This window comes from Salarias fasciatus, chromosome 1 (assembly GCF_902148845.1).
Source record: "Salarias fasciatus chromosome 1, fSalaFa1.1, whole genome shotgun sequence".
In the NCBI taxonomy this organism is placed as follows: domain Eukaryota; kingdom Metazoa; phylum Chordata; class Actinopteri; order Blenniiformes; family Blenniidae; genus Salarias; species Salarias fasciatus.
Window position 1 is genome coordinate 23,126,105 of NC_043745.1, and position 18,122 is coordinate 23,144,226.

The following is an 18,122-nucleotide window of genomic DNA, read 5'->3' on the forward strand; positions in this document are numbered from 1 at the left end:
GTCACAGCGACTCTTTCATTTATTTCAGGTAAAAATTTTGCTTAGTAAAACGTATGGAGCACATCAAAATTTGCCAGTGTGAGGACTCATTATTTTTTATTGTTTAATTTCAATTTAGAAAAACATCGCTTGCAAGAGAGCTTACCTATTATCAGAAAAACTAGCCCACCTCAGAAATTTTTAAAAATTGTTCACAGCAAACTATAAGGCTTTGTATCCTGGCGCCTTTTTATCAAAAGCAGAATTAACTTGCGAAGCCATTTGAGCTCCAGAAGCTTGTCTATTGGACCAGACCCTTGGCTGCTCATAACTCCAGCACCAGCTCATTGCTTTTCCTTCCTCGGACTGCTTTAGACAGTTTCTGACCCCGGAAACATTTTTGACAATGTCTCAGCCCAGCCGATCGACCATCACAATATGGTCCGTTCCATCTCATCCTGCCTCCGATCTCTTCTTTAAGGGTGACTCGTTCACTTGCTGACACACCCCACACACTAACAAGAGCCATGATAAAGATATGATCCAGTGCTATTTGCTCCAGCTGTCTTAATGTTTTGGCTGATTGGTGTAGTTATTAGTTTTGGACAGGTAATAATAAACTTACTGTATGTTACTGTTACATTAATGTCATTAAACAAGTATAAAAAGATACATTTGATGCTAATTAAGTCCTGATGGGTTTTTTTTTTTTTTTAATATTGAGTCAGTTCAGGTATTAGTGTATATATTGTGTTCATTGTTGCAATAGAGGCAAAACATAACGACGACAGTGTAAATGTCTCATTCACAACTTTTTCTGTTGATTTGAACTAAAATAGATCAAAACAGATATAAATAAACTGGTTTTTTTTAGGTTTTGCATCCTGACTTGGAAATAGCTGACAATGCTTTTCCTCCACCTCGCACTGCCCCCTCCAACCTTAAGCTTTTGGTAAGTCTCTATATCGTTACCATTCACGATCGTGGTGTGTATCATTGTGAGGAGTGATTTCCTCCTGCGCTCTCAAATGAGGAGGAGGAAAAACTGCTTTCGTCTTAAAAAAAAAAAAAAGTCTGTTATCGGTGAAGATGACTGTTGGAGTGAGGGCGCTAACAGATGGCAATCTATTACCCAGAAGACAGATAACATGACTAATTCAGAATTAACTTATGAGAGTGCATTAGTGGCATAGTTGTTTCATTAGTGTGTGTGTGTGTGTGTGTGTGTGTGTGTGTGTGTGTGTGTGTGTGTGTGTGTGTGTGTGTGTGCGTGCGTGCGTGTGTTCATGCGTGCGTGTCCGTTCCAGGATAAGGAAGTGAGAGCCGTCTTCCTCAGGCTGTTTGCACAACTCTTCCAGGGCTACAGGTCTTGCCTGCAGCTCATCCGCATCCATTCCGAACCCGTTATTCACTTTCACAAGGTGAGAAACCGGCGTCGGAAACCCCGCTCCCAAAATTAACATTTCAAAAAGTAAAAAAAAAATATTTGACCCTCGATTAAACTCTGAAGCATTCGCTCCCCGGCGAACACATTGTTCCCATAATCTGCCAAGAATGTTGCAGCCAGCCTTGTGGGGGTATTGCACATAAAGACCCTTCAGATAAACTTGTCACGGGTGTATAATGTGTGTGCATGTGCGAGTATGCATGCAGTATTAAACGTGTCACACAAGCTTCACGGCTCTTCCGTGATGCTTTCCTTTTGTTTATGGAAGATTCGGACTCGGGCCCGTAACCTTGGGCAAAGCCGGCACCGGGCCATATGAAACGTATTAGGTTTACATTTTTGTTTTGTGCTGGGGATTTTGTTTGTCCGTCTCTGTTGGTGTCTCCGTGGTAACCCCAACAGTGCATCACCCTCAAAGTACCCCACATGGATCACATTATAAACAAAAGCTCTGCTTCTTCGCCTGGAGTCCCTGAGCGAGGAAGGCTGGAGTGAACCTTGTTTTATCTCTTTTCAAGCACCTATAATTATGAGCAAATTAAATGGAATTCATTTATAACAACATTCATTCCCTTTTAAGAACTGATCCAGTCATTCCACAATGAAAGGGCCCAAGTGCAGTTTAAAGAACGGATCCTATTCTTAAACTGGCTGTGATCACCGTGCTTTTTTTTTTTTTTTTTTCTCAATCCGCAGTAAATCCATATGAACGGGATCACATTGTTCCCATCTGTGTTGGATCGTAACCGCTCTATTTCTGACATTATCCAGACTGCCTTCCTGGGCCAGCGAGGCCTCATTGAGAACGATTTCCTGACCAAGGTTTTGGATGGCATGGCCTTTGCTGGCTTCGTCTCAGAGAGAGGTCCGCCGTACCGAGCCTGCGATCTCTTTGATGAGGTACTGCAACACGCCGCTCTTTTTGAAAACAAAATTAAAGAAATCACAGAAGAAACTATTTTCACTGGTGCTTGAACAGCATCAGATTTGACCAACTGTTTGTGAATGAAATCCTTACGTTGCTCTATCAATTTTGATGCTGTTTTTGTTGAGGATTTTCTTCATTTGCTTCTTATGTGCTTTGCAGCTGGTGGCCTTAGACTTTGAGAGCTTTAAGGAAGAGGAGCTTAACCCTGCCAAGCTGCAGAAGCACATCAGGGAGCTCTCCGAGCAGCTATACAGAAATGTAAGGCCTTTTTTTTTTGCAACAATTTTAAATAAAAACCTGTTTGTTTTGCAGTGTGTGGAATAGACGTTCTCATTAATGCTCTTCGTGTGTTCCTGGACATCCTTTGTCTTGTCTCTTGGCATGTGCACGGCAGGAAAACCCAAACCCTCACATGGCATTCCAGAAAGTGCCTCGGCCATCCGAGGGATCCCACCTGCGTGTGCACCAGGTACCATTCCCCCTGCTGGATGACGAAAAGGTGGAGAGGATATTGCAGGAGAGTGTGGGAAAACACAGCAACGCACCTTCCTCTACAAGGCCTGAGAAGAAGTGTGTTGTACCTGCGGGACCACCTGTCGGTATGTCCTGTTATATGCATCTATAGATCTTATGCAGCGGCCACTGCTACTTCAGCCTCCAGTCATGTTGCTGTTCTGTCTTGTTTCATTCCAGCTTCCATTATGGGTAAGAGCGGCTCGGTGTTCAACAGCGCTCGCAGGCTGGAGGTGGTGCGAAGCTGCATTTCCTTCATCTTTGACAACAAGACCCTGGAGACTGAAAAGGTGATGCGCACTGTCTATCATCGGGGGCGCTAGTCAACCTTAAAATGAGCTCATTAAGCAGAGGCATCCGTGCACGGGGGCCACAGCGCCGCGGCAGGCTCTCACAGGGCTACAGATCTCTCCTCACCTCCGTCGGCGTAATATCATCCAGATGGCAAAGCCGACATTCACAGACAGGAATAGACAGGGCGTTAATCAGACTCTGTCCGGAGGCACTTTCAAGCTGATTTGTGAAGCCATAATTACAACACCTGATCGATAACAAGATGGTCGATCAGCTCCTGTGACTCATCTTTAGCTCATCTTGTCTTCACAAGAGGTTGTAGGTGAACATTTGGTCAAATGTGCATCCAGTGTGTTGGAAATGGGATCGCCGCCAGTCGCTTTATGCATCCTTCTGGCATCATATTGGCGTTATATAACCCACGTGTGTATCTATGTGTATAATGTAAGAATGCATTGCAGGCATGTTCTGAGCTCCCACCAGGAGCCTGTAAATCCCTGACTGCCAAATGGTCAGTTGAACACAATTAGCTGTGCTGCTCTGGTGCATAAAGCAGTGAAGGGATATCAAAATCAAAATTCCTTGTCAATGATTCATAAATTGACTCTGGTTGAATAAACGGTCGATTCTGAATGTTATATATTATGTTTCAGAATTTCCTGCGTCACCTGTGTTTTACTTTATTCTTCTCTTTGTTCTTTTTTTGCCCTAACAGATGCTGCCAGCTGCACTACGAGCACTGAAAGGCAAGGCGGCGCGTCAGTGTCTGACAGAGGAGCTGAGTCTTCATGTTCAGCAGAATCGTGCGATTTTGGACCACCAGCAGTTTGACTACACCGTCCGGATGATGAACTGTGCCCTGCAGGTACGTGGTGTGGCACAGGCAGACTCAAGTCAGCCTGCATTACCAGTGCAGCCATTAAGGCTCATTTTATGTTTCTGCAAAGAATTTTCTGAATGATTGTTAAATAATATCCAATTTACATGCAAAGTATAGATTAAAAAAAAAAAGTGCCTAACATTATACGAGACATTTATAATAAAAATCATTTCTTTATCAGTAATATCCATTGAACATTTCAAGTGCTGTAGGAAAAGGTAAATAAACTCATTGTCTAATGACTGCAAATGAAAATCTAATACAGTCAGGAGTCGGTAGCTGGCGAGCCCAGAGTCTATTCGAGGAAAATAGCTGCATTGACCTGTAAACTCACACACTTCAGGACTGTGCTGCTCACAAGAAGTATCTGCACAGGCAAGAATGCCTCACAAGACAAAGAGCTCTTCTGCAAGAACGGTTGCACTGTTGCTGAAGCTAAAATCAGTTACAAAGTCATCTTACAGATTTTCACATTGTCCCAAACCCACATAGACAAATTATAGAAAAGACAAGAAGATTTATTACTGTGTCTACTTTACCTTTTAAGAGGGAACTCAATAAAGTTAACCCCAAATGGACAGTGTGGGATTCTCAGTACATGTAGTTAAAATCTCTATTCATGACTCAACCTTATACACATAATTGAAAAGGTGATGGAGTCTTGATAAAACAACATGGTTTTTAAGAAAAACTTCACATAAAGTGTCAAGTTTGCCAAAAAGCACATTGAAATTCCATAGCACAACTAGGAAATTGTATTCTGAATTGATGAATTGAAGATTAAATAATTTCTACTCAGAGGCCCAAGCCTCTGAGTAGCCGTTGTAGTTGTGTTGTTTATGCCATTCTTCTTTTGTTGAACCTTTCATATTCAAAGCACTCTGGTAACACAGGCTGATTCAGATGTTCAGATGTTCAGGTCGCGCCGGTATACGCAAGCGCCAGAGCGCCACAGCAAACAAAACATGATGGTAAAAGTAAAGGCAGATGGAGTTCCAGCCTGATGGCTCCACTCAAAGACACCGAGAGAGTGAAAAACTCGTGGACGGACTGAGCAGACTCTGTCTGGAGGGAGGAGAAGGTCTGCCGACAGAAATGAAAGTATCTAATCGCTCCAGCGCCACCCCCGCGATTCAGAAACAGAAAGAAAAGGCTAAATAAACTTTAATATTAAATGATAACGTACTGAGAATATATGTACTTAATGCGCTTAATCTCTAAATAATCTGTAATAAAGGAGCAGATAAACGGAATGAGCCCAAAACGACCTGCGGCGTGTCTGGAGATAAAAGAAAAAAAAATATTCACAGTAACGCGGTTCTGTGCCACATGCGTAAATGCGCACAAAGATACACACCGTCCCCTACTGTACAACATGAAGGCAACTGGAATTAATCAGTGACTTAAGATGTCATCTGCAGCGCCGTCATTGATATCTGTAATATAATGTCAGCGTGCATGAAGACGCACGGGCTCCGTGGAGAGCTCCGCTCCAGCTGGAGCTTAAAAAAAAAAAAAAAACGATAGTCAGAGTTTCTGTTATCAGTTAACGGTTTAACGGTTAACCATGTGCATCCCTACTGTGACGTATTCTTGACCTGGTAGAAAAACTGACAAAATTGATTTCTTTCCCCAAATCAAACGCTTGAAAAGATACATTCAAAAGGTTTTAACATTGAATTAATTTAATACTGGAATAATGTCAAAAATGTTAAAATATAGCATGGGTTCAACAATAAATAAAAAGTGTTCTTGGAAAGGTTCAGACCCTGGGCTGTTCTAGGTTGAGGCTAACGCATCGCTACAGTTGGACATTGTGATCACCTCTTCCTCTCAGCTGCCTCAATGTTCTCAGAATCTTTCGAGCTTTTCTGGAGGCAAAATCACCAATGACGTACTTGTCTTCTATCTCTTGGCCTCCTTTGTTATTAATGCGAATAGCTGCAAGGCCATCAAGTCTTTCTTGGACTTCTGTTAAACAGATTTGTCGAATAAAATTGTTGTCGTCTTGGAGAGCTCTGCAAATGTCAACACATTCTCTGTATGTTGACATTGTTTTATTAATTAAAACAATTGGTAGCCTGACCCCTGATGCACACTGGATGGGGTCCGGCTGCGGAACGGCTGCGGAACTTACACCGCATAGTCATTAAAATCAGTGCAGTGGTGCACACCGGCCGCGGTCCGACTGCGGAGCCCATGCGGAGCTCCAGAATCTTTTCGCAAGGATCCTGTGTTTCCACATGCCAGAGCCCTACCGCGTCAAACCAGACAGAAACAAGTCGGGTGCCGGAAGGAAACGCGATACTTGTTCCAAAATAAGTGACTTCAAAATAAAATCTGTCGTGTTTTCGCCTTAATATTCCATTTTTTTATTTCTTCTGGTAGAATACAGAACAAACAACGTGATGTAGTCATTATACGCATTAGAAGAATGAACGGTTTTGTACTTCGTCACTGCAGGAAAGTCAAACGACAACAAAATGGCTCAAAACGGCTCTGTGACCGGAGCAGCTCTGTGTTGCCAGATTGGGCGGGTTTCTGCCAAATCAAGCTTCTTTTTTGAACACGTCGGACGGGTTGATGAAATGATTATGTGTTTGTGACGTGTTTTTTACTATACAAGTACGGTGTTAACAAGCATTTTCAACCGAGATGGCGGTTTGGGCTGCTTTCTATTGAGTTAAACGGGTTTCATATTGTTTGCGGGGGACAGCGACAGATCTGGCAACCTCCTCCAGCGGACTGCAGAGACACCGCAGGCGGTGTGAATCACAGTGCTGCGGTGATTCCGTTCCGTAGACGGACCGCAGCCGTTCTGCAGCTGGAACGCATCCAGTGTGCATCAGGCGTAACCCTAATCCTAAAACTGACCTGCTCGTGGGGGCCCTCTGGTGGTCATCAGGACCTGACGCACCCACGTATGTTGCACACGGTGATTCTGGCGGCCTAAAAATGGCGACATATCTCAGGATCCAAAATAAGTACAGTGGAGAGAGTGTCATACTCTGGAGCTGCTTTGCTTTGGAAAATGGCTTCCTAAATTTGCCAGGATATCCCACAAGATGATGTTTCCAAACTGAAGCTCAGTCGAGATTCAACAGTTACTCTAAACATTGAAAAAAATCTTCAATGGAGCGGTTTTGAAAACATAAAATCCTCTTTTTGGATGGCCAAAGCATAGATTTGTTATACAATATATGCTGCAGACTGACCTCAAGAAACTCATTCCTGTCAGACATCCTCAGAATGTAGCTGAATTTAAGTAGTTCTGTCGGGAAAACGGCCCAGTATTCCTCCTTATTGCTCTGTACTGTAGAGATGAGCAGCAGCTTCTGGAAGCACTTGGCTCAAGTTTGTTTTCAGCCCAAAGAACCAACCATTTATTAAAATGATTTGTTTAGTGTTAAGTTAAACACTCTGCTTGTCTATATTTGCGATTTAGATGTTCAATGAATCACAATTAATTACTATAGCAATCTTCAAAATCATTCCAAACCGTTTCTAAACAAAAAAAGTAAGTTAAGTTACATTTCCCGAATCGCACACATGGTATCAACCAGAACAGACGATACGCTTTCAACTCTGACTTCACTTTCAGGTGAAGACACAACCCTGGAGCAATAATTCATGTACTGTGTCTTTATTTACAATCAGCCAAATAGTCATTTAGTTGTAACATATTTAATTTACAATCAGTCTTTGACTGGAAATGAAAATATTGACTTTTGCCTCAAAAGTTGTAATTTATTGCCTTTTTTTAATTCCCTCAAAATTGCTGTGAAAGAAATACAAAAATACTAGTTTCAAACCCAGTGCTTGCATAAGTTCAGTGTTTGTTTTTACTCCAGGTGAGCTAAAAACCAGCTGAAGTAAAAAGTTTGTGTATTTTACACTCAACAGAAAATCTGATCCTCAGTGTTGCGTACATGATACTTTCACAAATTGTGAATGGGCCTCTTAGTTAAAATTCAGTGTTGTTGTTTTTTTTTACAGTAATATAAGTAATAACTTGTATCTGCCGGTTTATCCTAAAGTTCTGGACCATGTTAATTGAATATATAAACGTTTTGGCTCCGTTCCCTGCATATTATATTTTATGAGCTTCCTAATTTTCTCTTCAAACATCTTGTCTTTTTAGGTTTGTAGTTTTGTAATTGTCTTCTGGGACTGTGTGTTTTAAGATAGAATCCCCGAAATTCGAAGCATCATTAAGCTGAAAGCACCTGGTTCTTCATGAGGAGTTTTTCTTGTTTTGCTAACTTGAATCAGCACATTCCATTGAGTTTGTTAATTTTAAGTCATCCTCACAAAATAAACTTTTTATGTCGCAATTTTAGATTCTGGCCATGCTTCACTGCCCCGATATAATGATAGAAATCCAATTAACCCCGACGTGCTCCTGCAGTAAAGACACACAGGCCTATTTGAACTGTCATTATTTACTCTGTTACATAAATATTAATGGAATATTGGACAGTGGCTTTCTATGACTCTCGCACATTTAAAGTCTTTGTGAAAAGCCTGCTGTTCGAGGCAAATCAAGAAGTCCTCAATGGCTTCTTTGTGTCTGTGAATCATGCCGGCCGTCTTTATTTCCAGGAAAATGAGACGAGCTATTGCACAATATTTTGATCACTGATCTGTCTGCTGCGAATCTCAACGCCTTCTCCAGCAGGCCTTGCCTCCACACGTGCGCATCTGTTGTGTGATGAATATACTTCTGTGCTTTTAATGTGTAAGTTTAGTCTACATAGTAATATTTATCCATACGCTGTGCGGATGTCTGTTTTCACACTTATCCCAAATCTCAATCTGCACAGTGGTTGATTGAACTCTAAATATCTATTCGTGATGCTACCGTTGTCTTCTCACTGTTATATAACATAAGTAGGATTTTGTTTAACTGGCTGTACATATATCAATATATAAGCACTAATTTTCTACATATAAAAAACCCCATTTCACGTCTGTATGGGATGCCAAACGGCTTTTTGTTATTCTGTTCTTGTTCATGTGTAATAACAGTAAATTTTAATCATAACCTTTATTCTAAAAGGTTAAAAGATGATGCAGAGTCCAGGCAAAACCACATCCTCCATCTTTGTAAGCGTCTTCAGACAGGAACAAATGTAAAGCTGTGTGTTTGTTTTGCCATATTATTATTGCACTACTGTCTTGTAGCAGCCAGTGGATCATTGTGTGTTGGACTGGAATCCAGCTGTCCTTTATGTAAAGTCTCTATTTTTATAAGTGGTAGAATTCTCTAATCATGGTGCAGAATTGGTCGTTAAATTAACTTCTTCTCCTTCTACAGATGCAGCAAGGAGAGTCAGGGCAAATGTTTCACTTCATCCATAGATAATTCTCAAAAATGTGATTTAGTGTTTACAGTACAAGCTGTTAGAGCCACACTGAGGAAAATACTGACGTTTACTGTCTTTATTTGCTTTGTTTTCAATACATTTTTGTCTTAAGTGAAAATTCTGAGTAACATTTTGCACCAAACAAAACAAAAACCAATATTTGACTTTAGCTTGAAGGTAATATCGCTCTGTTCTTCATACATAATCATATTTTGTGAACTAATGACCTCCAAGAGTGCTCTAAAAGCTATTTGCCTCTCTTCATTTGCTCTGGCCTGGTGCTGAAAATCCCCTGATTCACTGCCACACATGGAAAACTGTCACATGGAGAAGAGATGTACACTTTTAGTCAATTTCTTTTTGTGTGTAATTGAGTTGTTTTTATTTTCAAAGATTTAATTGTTTCTTATTTATGATTCGGATCGTCTTAATGTCAAGCATTTCTTCCTGGCTTCCAGCTCTTTGTCTCAGCAAGGTTATGAAGGATTTGTGTCAGATCATTTGTGAAGATAGCATAAATAGCAAATTGTGGAGTCAGTAATCATTTTCAGATTCTGCTCTTTCTTTCAACGCCCAGCAACGCTAAACCCCAAAAAAATGATATTTCAGAGTGCGACCAAGTGTGTGTGTGTGTGCCTGTGTGAGTGCGAGCGAACGATCCATCAGGGTTGAACAAAGCCAGAGTGACCTATTCCATAAAAAATGCTGCTCGCTCATTTTGTAATGGCAGCATAATGTTTCCGTCTGTGTTGATGTGACACATTGATTTTCAGTGACTTCACCATTCAGGGGCCAATTAGGCTGTTAATCATTGAGCTGTGTCCGCTTCAGGGCGAGCGACGGTGTGCAAGTCACACAGCATACAATGGGTTAAAGGTGAGGACATTAGAATCAGGTTGGACTGAACCTTGTCAGTGTTCATTAGTTTCCTTTCTTTACCTGTTGTAGTAATGCACAAAACAATGTTGAAACATTATCTGTAATGAGGTGATGTTTCAAAAAAATGTACTGTGACGCATTTTTCCTGTTTGGACGTCTGTTGTGATTCTTATCGGTGCCATTCATCTGCCATGAGTCACGCTTTACTAATGACCCCCCGTTACGGTATTTGAGTTAATTGTTTATTCATTCATTTGTTTGTTTGTGCGTGTCTGCGCGCGTGTGTGAGTGAGTGTATGCGCCGGTCGATCCTCCCGCTTTCAGAAGCGAACGTTGCGCAAGCCATGTGGGGGAATGAGTCCTGCTGTGGATGCGTCCTGGCATCCCAACCATTTCCTGCCAGATAGGGTTATGAGCCCTCTGCGCTCCGCTCTCTCATGGCCGAGGGCCTCGTGACGGCGCTCAACAACACGGCCTGAATGGCAGTTTACTGTGAGAGAGGATTAGGGCGGGAGGAGCGCAGGAAGCTTCGCTCGCAAGAGCACGGAGTCCGTGAGTTCTGAGCGCCGGGCTCTGATGGGGAACAGCGCATGAGAGTGCATGCTACACGCAGATGTTGCTGGACAGAGTGAAGCGATTTATCCAATTGTCCTGCCTGTCTGAGCTTATGGGCTGGAGCTCCTACCAACCCAATCTGTACATGCTGTCCTCCACCACCCCCCCCCCCCCCCCCCCCCCCCCCCACCCCCCCCTTCAGTGGAGTCGCTGCTGTCTGCATCTTAATCACATTAAATGTCTTTTTCTTTTAATACCGACTGGACAACTCCACTGCAAATTATGCATTACTTAGACCATAAATTAGCCTTTTCGCTGTGAGAACATGGCCTCTGTCTGCCTCCGTGATCTTGACAAACTGCCTTACGTAACGCGGTCACTGGGAATCTGTGCCGGGTATCATTCCCATGTTCGGATGACCGTTTCTCTCGGATGTCCGACAGTATGGGCAGGTAAACATCTGCCTTAATCAGATTTCATGCTTTCTTTGTGGGGGTCTGTGTTTGTTGCTCATCTTTGACCTCACAGAGGTCAACTGTGGAGCCCACCCTTCTTACCATCAATGATTCAAGGCACAGTAATGGTTTAGTTCACTTCTCCTTGGTCGGGGCTACAAAAGTCTCCTAAAAGCCAGAAGTGTCAATTCATTTCCAGGCTTTCCTGGAAGGTGCTAAAATTGTTTGAACACACAGGAAGTTTCTGCTTGTTCACATCCTGCATGCCTCTTGCTGCTGTTGGCTGCATACGTGTCTGAGAAGGAGTACCTATGTTAGTCATCCTCGCCGTTATAGCTCAGGCCGCTTCAAGAATGAGGGAAAAATGCTGAAACGTGCAGTAAATAATTGAAGGAAATGGAAACTTCAGGGGATTCTCACCAACAAAATGAAATCCTAAAAAGGCTCTTTCACCCTCCATCATGTGATTGATGTGAATCATGGTCAACTCTTAGACAATAACTGACCCTTTACTAATCTCTGCTTTTGCTTTGAATTCACCTCCAGCTGTTTGACCCCCATAGCTTCTGAGCTGTCACTCAGCCTCTCCGTCTGCTCGCCGGAGATTAACTAGAAGCTTTGTAGGTGATATGTGTTGCTGATAGTGTCCACTTTATGCAAGATACAAAGTGTTGAGAGGCCCTTTGAACTAAGCTTGTGACATTTGTTGCTTCTGAAGCGGAGCTGCAGCCCCTCTAAGTGCCGTCCTGAGTTTCTGTTTCGCAGAACTGACGACATGCATGGCTGAGTTTCCCCGTCTCTCCTGGTTTTGTAAAATATTAACACTTTTCTGTCTGTGCATTTCCACTTGTTGTTCTATTTCCACTGGGGGTCCATGAACTCCAGTGACCTGTGGCATTGTTAAGGATGCTGGTAAACAATGCTTTGGTGCTGCTCCAGTAAACTGGAACAACTTACCGCAAAACTGTGAGTAAAAAAAAAGCACCAGCGACACGAAAAATAAAAGAGAAACTATGTTGCTTAGTCAACGGGGGGCCAGGCTTTCATGTGTTTTGCATTTTCTGCCCTCAGTAAATTCTTGTGTCCGTGTGTGTGTGTGTCTGTGTCCGTGTGTGTGTGTGTGTGCGCGCGCTGTGGTAACAGAGGCCCTCCGTTAGAGACCGCTATCAGAAAGACAGCATTCCTTGGCGCGTGTGTCCCGCCAAAACGATAGTGTGTTGCACACATTTAAAAATAAGCCACCCTGCATTATGATTTTTCAGTGTGTGTGACTTGGTATTTAGTTTAAGAAAAAAAAGAAAGGGCTTCTGAGGCTTGAGGTTATGAGGGCCTGCGCTTCGTCAAAATTTGCGCTTTTATTTGTACGGGGTCTTACAGCAAGTTCCCTCTGGCCACTCTGGTTTTCAGAGTTAAACAAATACATCTCAACACAGCTTATCAGGGATAAGTACCAATTTCCTTTGGGTGAAGTACTTCAGAGTCACACTCGTGGCTTTTTCTTTGATTACCCTGTTCTCTTTGTTTTGTCATGTTTGCAGAAAAAAAAAAAAAAGTAAAGTTTGGGCCCCTGAGCCCCTTTTTGCAGCCTCTTAATGCGTTCTTAATCTTAACACCGTTCTCTTGAAAGTGGCATTAAGCCACTGCCTCTTTGATCGAAAACAATCCCAGATACAAAGACGCTTTGGCACGGTGTGCAAATGTCAGAGGGGTCTTTTTTCAACTATTCCCTGACTTCAAAAAAAAAAAAAACAAAAAGAAAACTGTGTTTAAAAAAAAAAAAAGAAATAAATTGTCTTCCTGGCTGGTCTTTGCCGCCACGACGCCACATTTTTGCGACCCGATCGGCATCTACATCTTTGGATTTTTGTCAGACTTACACAACAATCCAGTTGAAGAATGTAAAACTAAAATTTAACGGCAGATTGAAAACTGGAGCCCTCAAACAATTGTGTCAAGGCAGAGATTATATAAGGCTATTGAAAGCATATGTCCTAATAGCAGAGTAAAGTAGACCGATTGGTTTTGACAAGTGTATTTTTTTTTTCTCTCATTGCTCTGACGTGTAATAGTACACGCTGTCTTTATGTAGGTAAAAGTTGTTTGCTGTACACGGATTCTTAACACAACTTTGTGGTCGCAGTTTTTGAATACATTTTTTGTTAATAAAGTTTCTACTCATGTTTTTACATTTTACATCAGTTTCTGCACGGTAGAAATAAAATGTTTCTCCTTTAAGTCATCAAACTTTTTCCTCCCTGACCCCAGTGTGTGCGACCTCGCCGTTGGAGCCGTGCGTCGCCGTGTTCTTCAGGAGTTCTGCTAAAAACGAAGCTGTTTCTGGAGCTTCATAACAAGCGTCCTGCTGCGTTCCTGATCTGTGCTCACTGCTCTCCTGTTGTTCCGCCCGCAGGACTGCTCCAGTTCGGAGGAGTACACGGTAGCCGCTGCGCTGCTGCCCCTCTCCACGGCCTTTTACAGGGTAAGAGAATAAAGTGAAACCTCAGACATGTGCACGTCTAATGACATTGTGTTTCATGTTGCTTATTAGTAGCAGTCCTGTTCCTGAAGTCTATGGATATTGATTCATTTCCTCTGAACTGCTTCATGACAGATCTTTATTTGAATCCAATGTGCTGGATTAGGGATAAAACTCAACACACACACACACACACAGAGGTCCCTTTGGAGGAGAATCGGTTTGCATATTTTATGTTTTGTGTTTTTTGTATTTGAAATGAAAGAAAGAGACACATTAACACTTGTTATTATTTGGGTGATTTTAAAGGTTTTGTTAAATTCACACAGGTCTCAGATACAGCAGAGGAAAACTGGCTTGACCTGTCTAATTCAATGAACAAAACGTTGAAATAGTAGCTGCAGAGCATTTATTTGTTGGCCACAATAATCGAAAGCCAATGATGAAAAAGGTATAAATTAACATCTTTATAAAATTACTGGTAAAAATTCTGTCATTTTTTTTCTTATTTAATTATTCTTTTCTAAGCCTTCTGCCTTTTTGTCAGCCAGTAAAGGTATTCTCACAGAGAAAGACCAACATTTACATCCTTAAATGTCAAATGTCATTTTTGCTGAAGTATAAAAGTTTGAAACAGCTTTGCTGACAAGAGAACATGCGGTTATCTGATTTTCCGTCAGAGATTTGCAAAGTGTGCGATGTGTCAGCAGCTGATCTAGATTCATACAAAGCATCAGGTTTAGTTTTAGTTCAACCTACTTTCACTTTTATTGGAGCTCTGTAAGAACTAAAAAACTACCTAAAATTGATATTTCAATAACAAAGAAAAGGATTTAAATTAGTTTTAGAAATGTGTCCATTCCATTCTAAGACAGTTCTCTGATACGTCAGTGCCACTGTTGCTTTTTGAGACTCTATTATAGTCATGTTAAACGTCGGGCTGTACTGTAGAGCGGCTTCTCAGCGGGGAATAGCCAGAGGAAGAAAAACTTTCTCAACCTTTGCCCTTTGCTGATCCCGGAGCATGTACGTATCCAGTATCATGTCAGAGCCGTCACAGTGAAGTGTAAAACAAACAACCGTGGCCTTTGGTTCCTACATCGTACCACCAACGTGGAGTGTGTGATCTGCATAGCTATTTCCGAGCTGCTTGCTTTTCGCTGTAGTGACAGACACGACGCCCACGCCGGCCTTTTTCTGCGAGCTGCCAGTGTCCTGCTGAGCTGGACTTGGATCCAGCCCGCTGTGGACCACTGCATGACTCATCCAGGTCACATGCCACTGGTATTACTCTGTTAGATAAGACACATGTGTTGTATTATTGCTTCTCCTTAATTCTCTGCGTCTTTTGGTGTTCCATAAATCTTGGAACAATCAAAAGCCGCTCTTTCGTAACCGTAGTTATTATTCATTGGGCAGTAATTCCTATTCTCTTGCCGTGATCTATTCCTGTTGTTGAATAACATTTTAAAGTGGCCCCGAGTCTGAACCGGACAGCCACTGAGATAGAAAGATATTTCTAGAGACAGGCTTTTTCTTGTTGAGCAGATGATTGGAAGCAGTGACAGGCTCCAGCCCACCCGCACTCACAGGGCAAAAAGTAAAGTGAGGTCAGGAGAGAATCTGCCAAAAGTATTTGTAATCTCAGATTTAATGGAGCAAAGACCATGCAGTGGAAATGTGAGAAAAACAAAGCTTAGGAATGGCGCGTCAGGGCAGCTGTCATCTCGGTGGAGACCAAGAGCCATGCGTGGTCCTGACGTGTTTTATCTTTGGATTAACATCTTAGATACATCATTTTCAGAACTTTAGTATCACAATTTGTGATGTGTCTATATTTTGCAAACCTTTGCAACTCTGTAACTAAGGAAGCAGAATGAAGTTTGACAGCTAACATGTAGCGGCCTCTCACAGACGCACAACAAAATACAGATATCAAAGTGTGCATGAAAAATGCCCCAGATGGTTGATGCAGAAATGATAAACATCAATAACAGAACTGCTTGATTGATGTGAACATTGGTGCAAGGAGGTGTTGAGGGAATGTCGTTTAAGGTAAACCCGCCTGGTGAATGACTTGTTTATAGCAAAGAGTCAATCACACACCCAGAACTCGATGTATTAAAAAAGTAACAATTACTCCTGGAAACATATTACCCATCTCTGAGGTTTACAGAGACTGATGTGGGGTCTGGACCTCTGGTCAGGTTGTAATTTTTTATAAACACTGCGAAAGCACAGATCCATGCTGTTTTTGTTTGTTTTTTTTTTTTTTGTTTTGTTTTTTTTTTCAGTAAAGCAGGCGCTGTAAGAATAGCATTTTGGATGTTTCCTTGGCACACAGCGGACCCCTTAGTATCAACTGAGGATGGTTATAATGCCACAGTGATGGTTACTTGCAGAAGGATTCTGCACCATGCCACAAAGACACTTCGTTATTGTCAGTTTCTGAGAAAATCAGGCGGGGAGCGGAACGTGGCCCGTCCCAGAGTTTAATGATACTGGGTTTAATGACTCCTTAAATAGACTGAAGGAATGGGGTGAAGTCATTTTTTTGGTCAAATTATTTTAGAGGGTAAAACGGCCCTTTCAAAATAAGTGAACAGAGATACTTTGAATCTCCTGCTGTCACTGCGCAGCACCTTGGGTGAAGATTTTACATTGCGGTCTTGTAATAATACTCCTCCACCTCATCACCATGCAGTGGAACACTTCCCCTGGTTTTTTTCTGCCACTAGAATTGTCATGCCATGCTTTGTGCAATCTTGATAGTAAAATTGCTCCTGACCGAGACGCAACTCGTGAGAAATATTTATACGTAAACCTGATGAAGAACCGATTTTATTGCTCAACAAAGAAGTCATTGAGAAGAGCTTTCGTAATACTGCTTCATAATGTCAAAATGACACTGATTAAATTCAAGATGGCGTCCAAAATGGCCACCAAATGTAGTTTATGCATGGCTTTAATGTAATGTTTGTAAATTCCAGGTATCTGTTCAAAGTGCAGTATTGGGCATTAAGAACAAACAGCCTGTGGACTTCAAAACCCAACAAGATTTGAGTTCAGCACCGTCAATCAGACGATGGTAGGGGTTCAGTTTTCTGCTCAGCTGAATATGCCAAGATTTCTCCAACTTGAAACTCGAGGGTAATTTTCACTTGTGTCACTCTCAATAATCCAAAAAGTGGTGCACATTTACTGTAATTTATACTTTTCAGATGACTAATGTTATAAAGTAATAAAACTGACCATATGGAGGTACTATACGGTCAATCAGTGTGTAGCTGTTGACAGATTATGGTAAGAAACCACATTTGTTTAGCCATTTTGGACGCCATAGTTTGCTATCATACTGAGATTATGAAGTAGCATGATGAAAGCTCTCATCAGTGACTTCTTTGTTCAGCAATGAAATTGGTGCTTCATCAGGTTTATGAAGATAAACATTTCTCAGAAGTTGCGTCTCGGTCAGGAGCAATTTTTCTATGAAGATTACACAACAAATGGCATGATCTTCCTAGTGGCAGAAACAAAATAAAGGATGTGTTCCACATAACATCTGTGAACTTAATTTTAAAAAATTGAAGAGTCATAGTACCAGAATACAATGTGAAATCTTCACCCTTGGTGCTGCACAGTGAGAACAGGAGGTTCAAAACACTTCAATTTATCAAGTAATCCAATGGGAGCAGTTATTCATCTATTTTTGAGGTGTTATTTTGAAAGGACCATTTTACCCTTTAGAATAGTTTTTGACCGAAAACGGCTTTACCCTGTTCCTTCAGTCTCTTTAAGGAGTCAGTAAATTCCAGCATCTGTCGCTGTAGTTCCGAGGCATGCTTCCTGCACCTTGCTGAATTTATACGCCAAAGAAGGAAGAAAACAACAACAGATTAAACACAGCACTTAAAAGCTGCACCAAATAAATGGCTGGCGAGTCAGTCCTCTCATTTTTCCCCATCACTAATCACAGCTAATAACACTTCATGCCAGGGATTCGCAGACACAATCACTCAGTTATCAGCCAGCGAGGATCGTTATAGGTTTGTATGAAATGCCAACAGTAGTTAAATGTGCGTGGTGTCCACTGTGGGAGAGATCTCACGTTAGAATGGGCGGGAATTTGGTGACGCTGCGCTGACCGTCATGGGACGTGAATAAAGCACAAATGTTGCAGTGACCGATGTTCCAGGAGCTCGTCGTTGCCGTTTGTGTCCTGGTGGCCAGCGCTCCAGCTGAGGAGCAGCTCGGCTGACTGAGCATTGAATGATTGTGAATCACACATACACACACACACACACACACATGCTAAAAATAGTTAATATTAAATCAAATGATAAATAATAA

The 18,122-nt window shown here is 41.9% G+C and overlaps 1 protein-coding gene across 2 annotated transcripts in view; it reads left to right on the forward strand.

Annotated features, from left to right (window-relative positions):
* The window catches only part of sbf2 (SET binding factor 2), a 96,641-nt gene that overhangs the window by 48,229 nt on the left and 30,290 nt on the right, over positions 1–18,122 (forward strand). For both annotated transcript variants that reach the window (XM_030102558.1, XM_030102634.1), the window contains exons 10-17: positions 854–931; positions 1,287–1,400; positions 2,198–2,326; positions 2,514–2,612; positions 2,749–2,953; positions 3,048–3,157; positions 3,877–4,026; positions 13,707–13,775. In XM_030102558.1, coding sequence (XP_029958418.1) covers positions 854–931; positions 1,287–1,400; positions 2,198–2,326; positions 2,514–2,612; positions 2,749–2,953; positions 3,048–3,157; positions 3,877–4,026; positions 13,707–13,775 — 954 coding nt within the window. The remainder of the gene's footprint in view (positions 1–853; positions 932–1,286; positions 1,401–2,197; positions 2,327–2,513; positions 2,613–2,748; positions 2,954–3,047; positions 3,158–3,876; positions 4,027–13,706; positions 13,776–18,122) is intronic.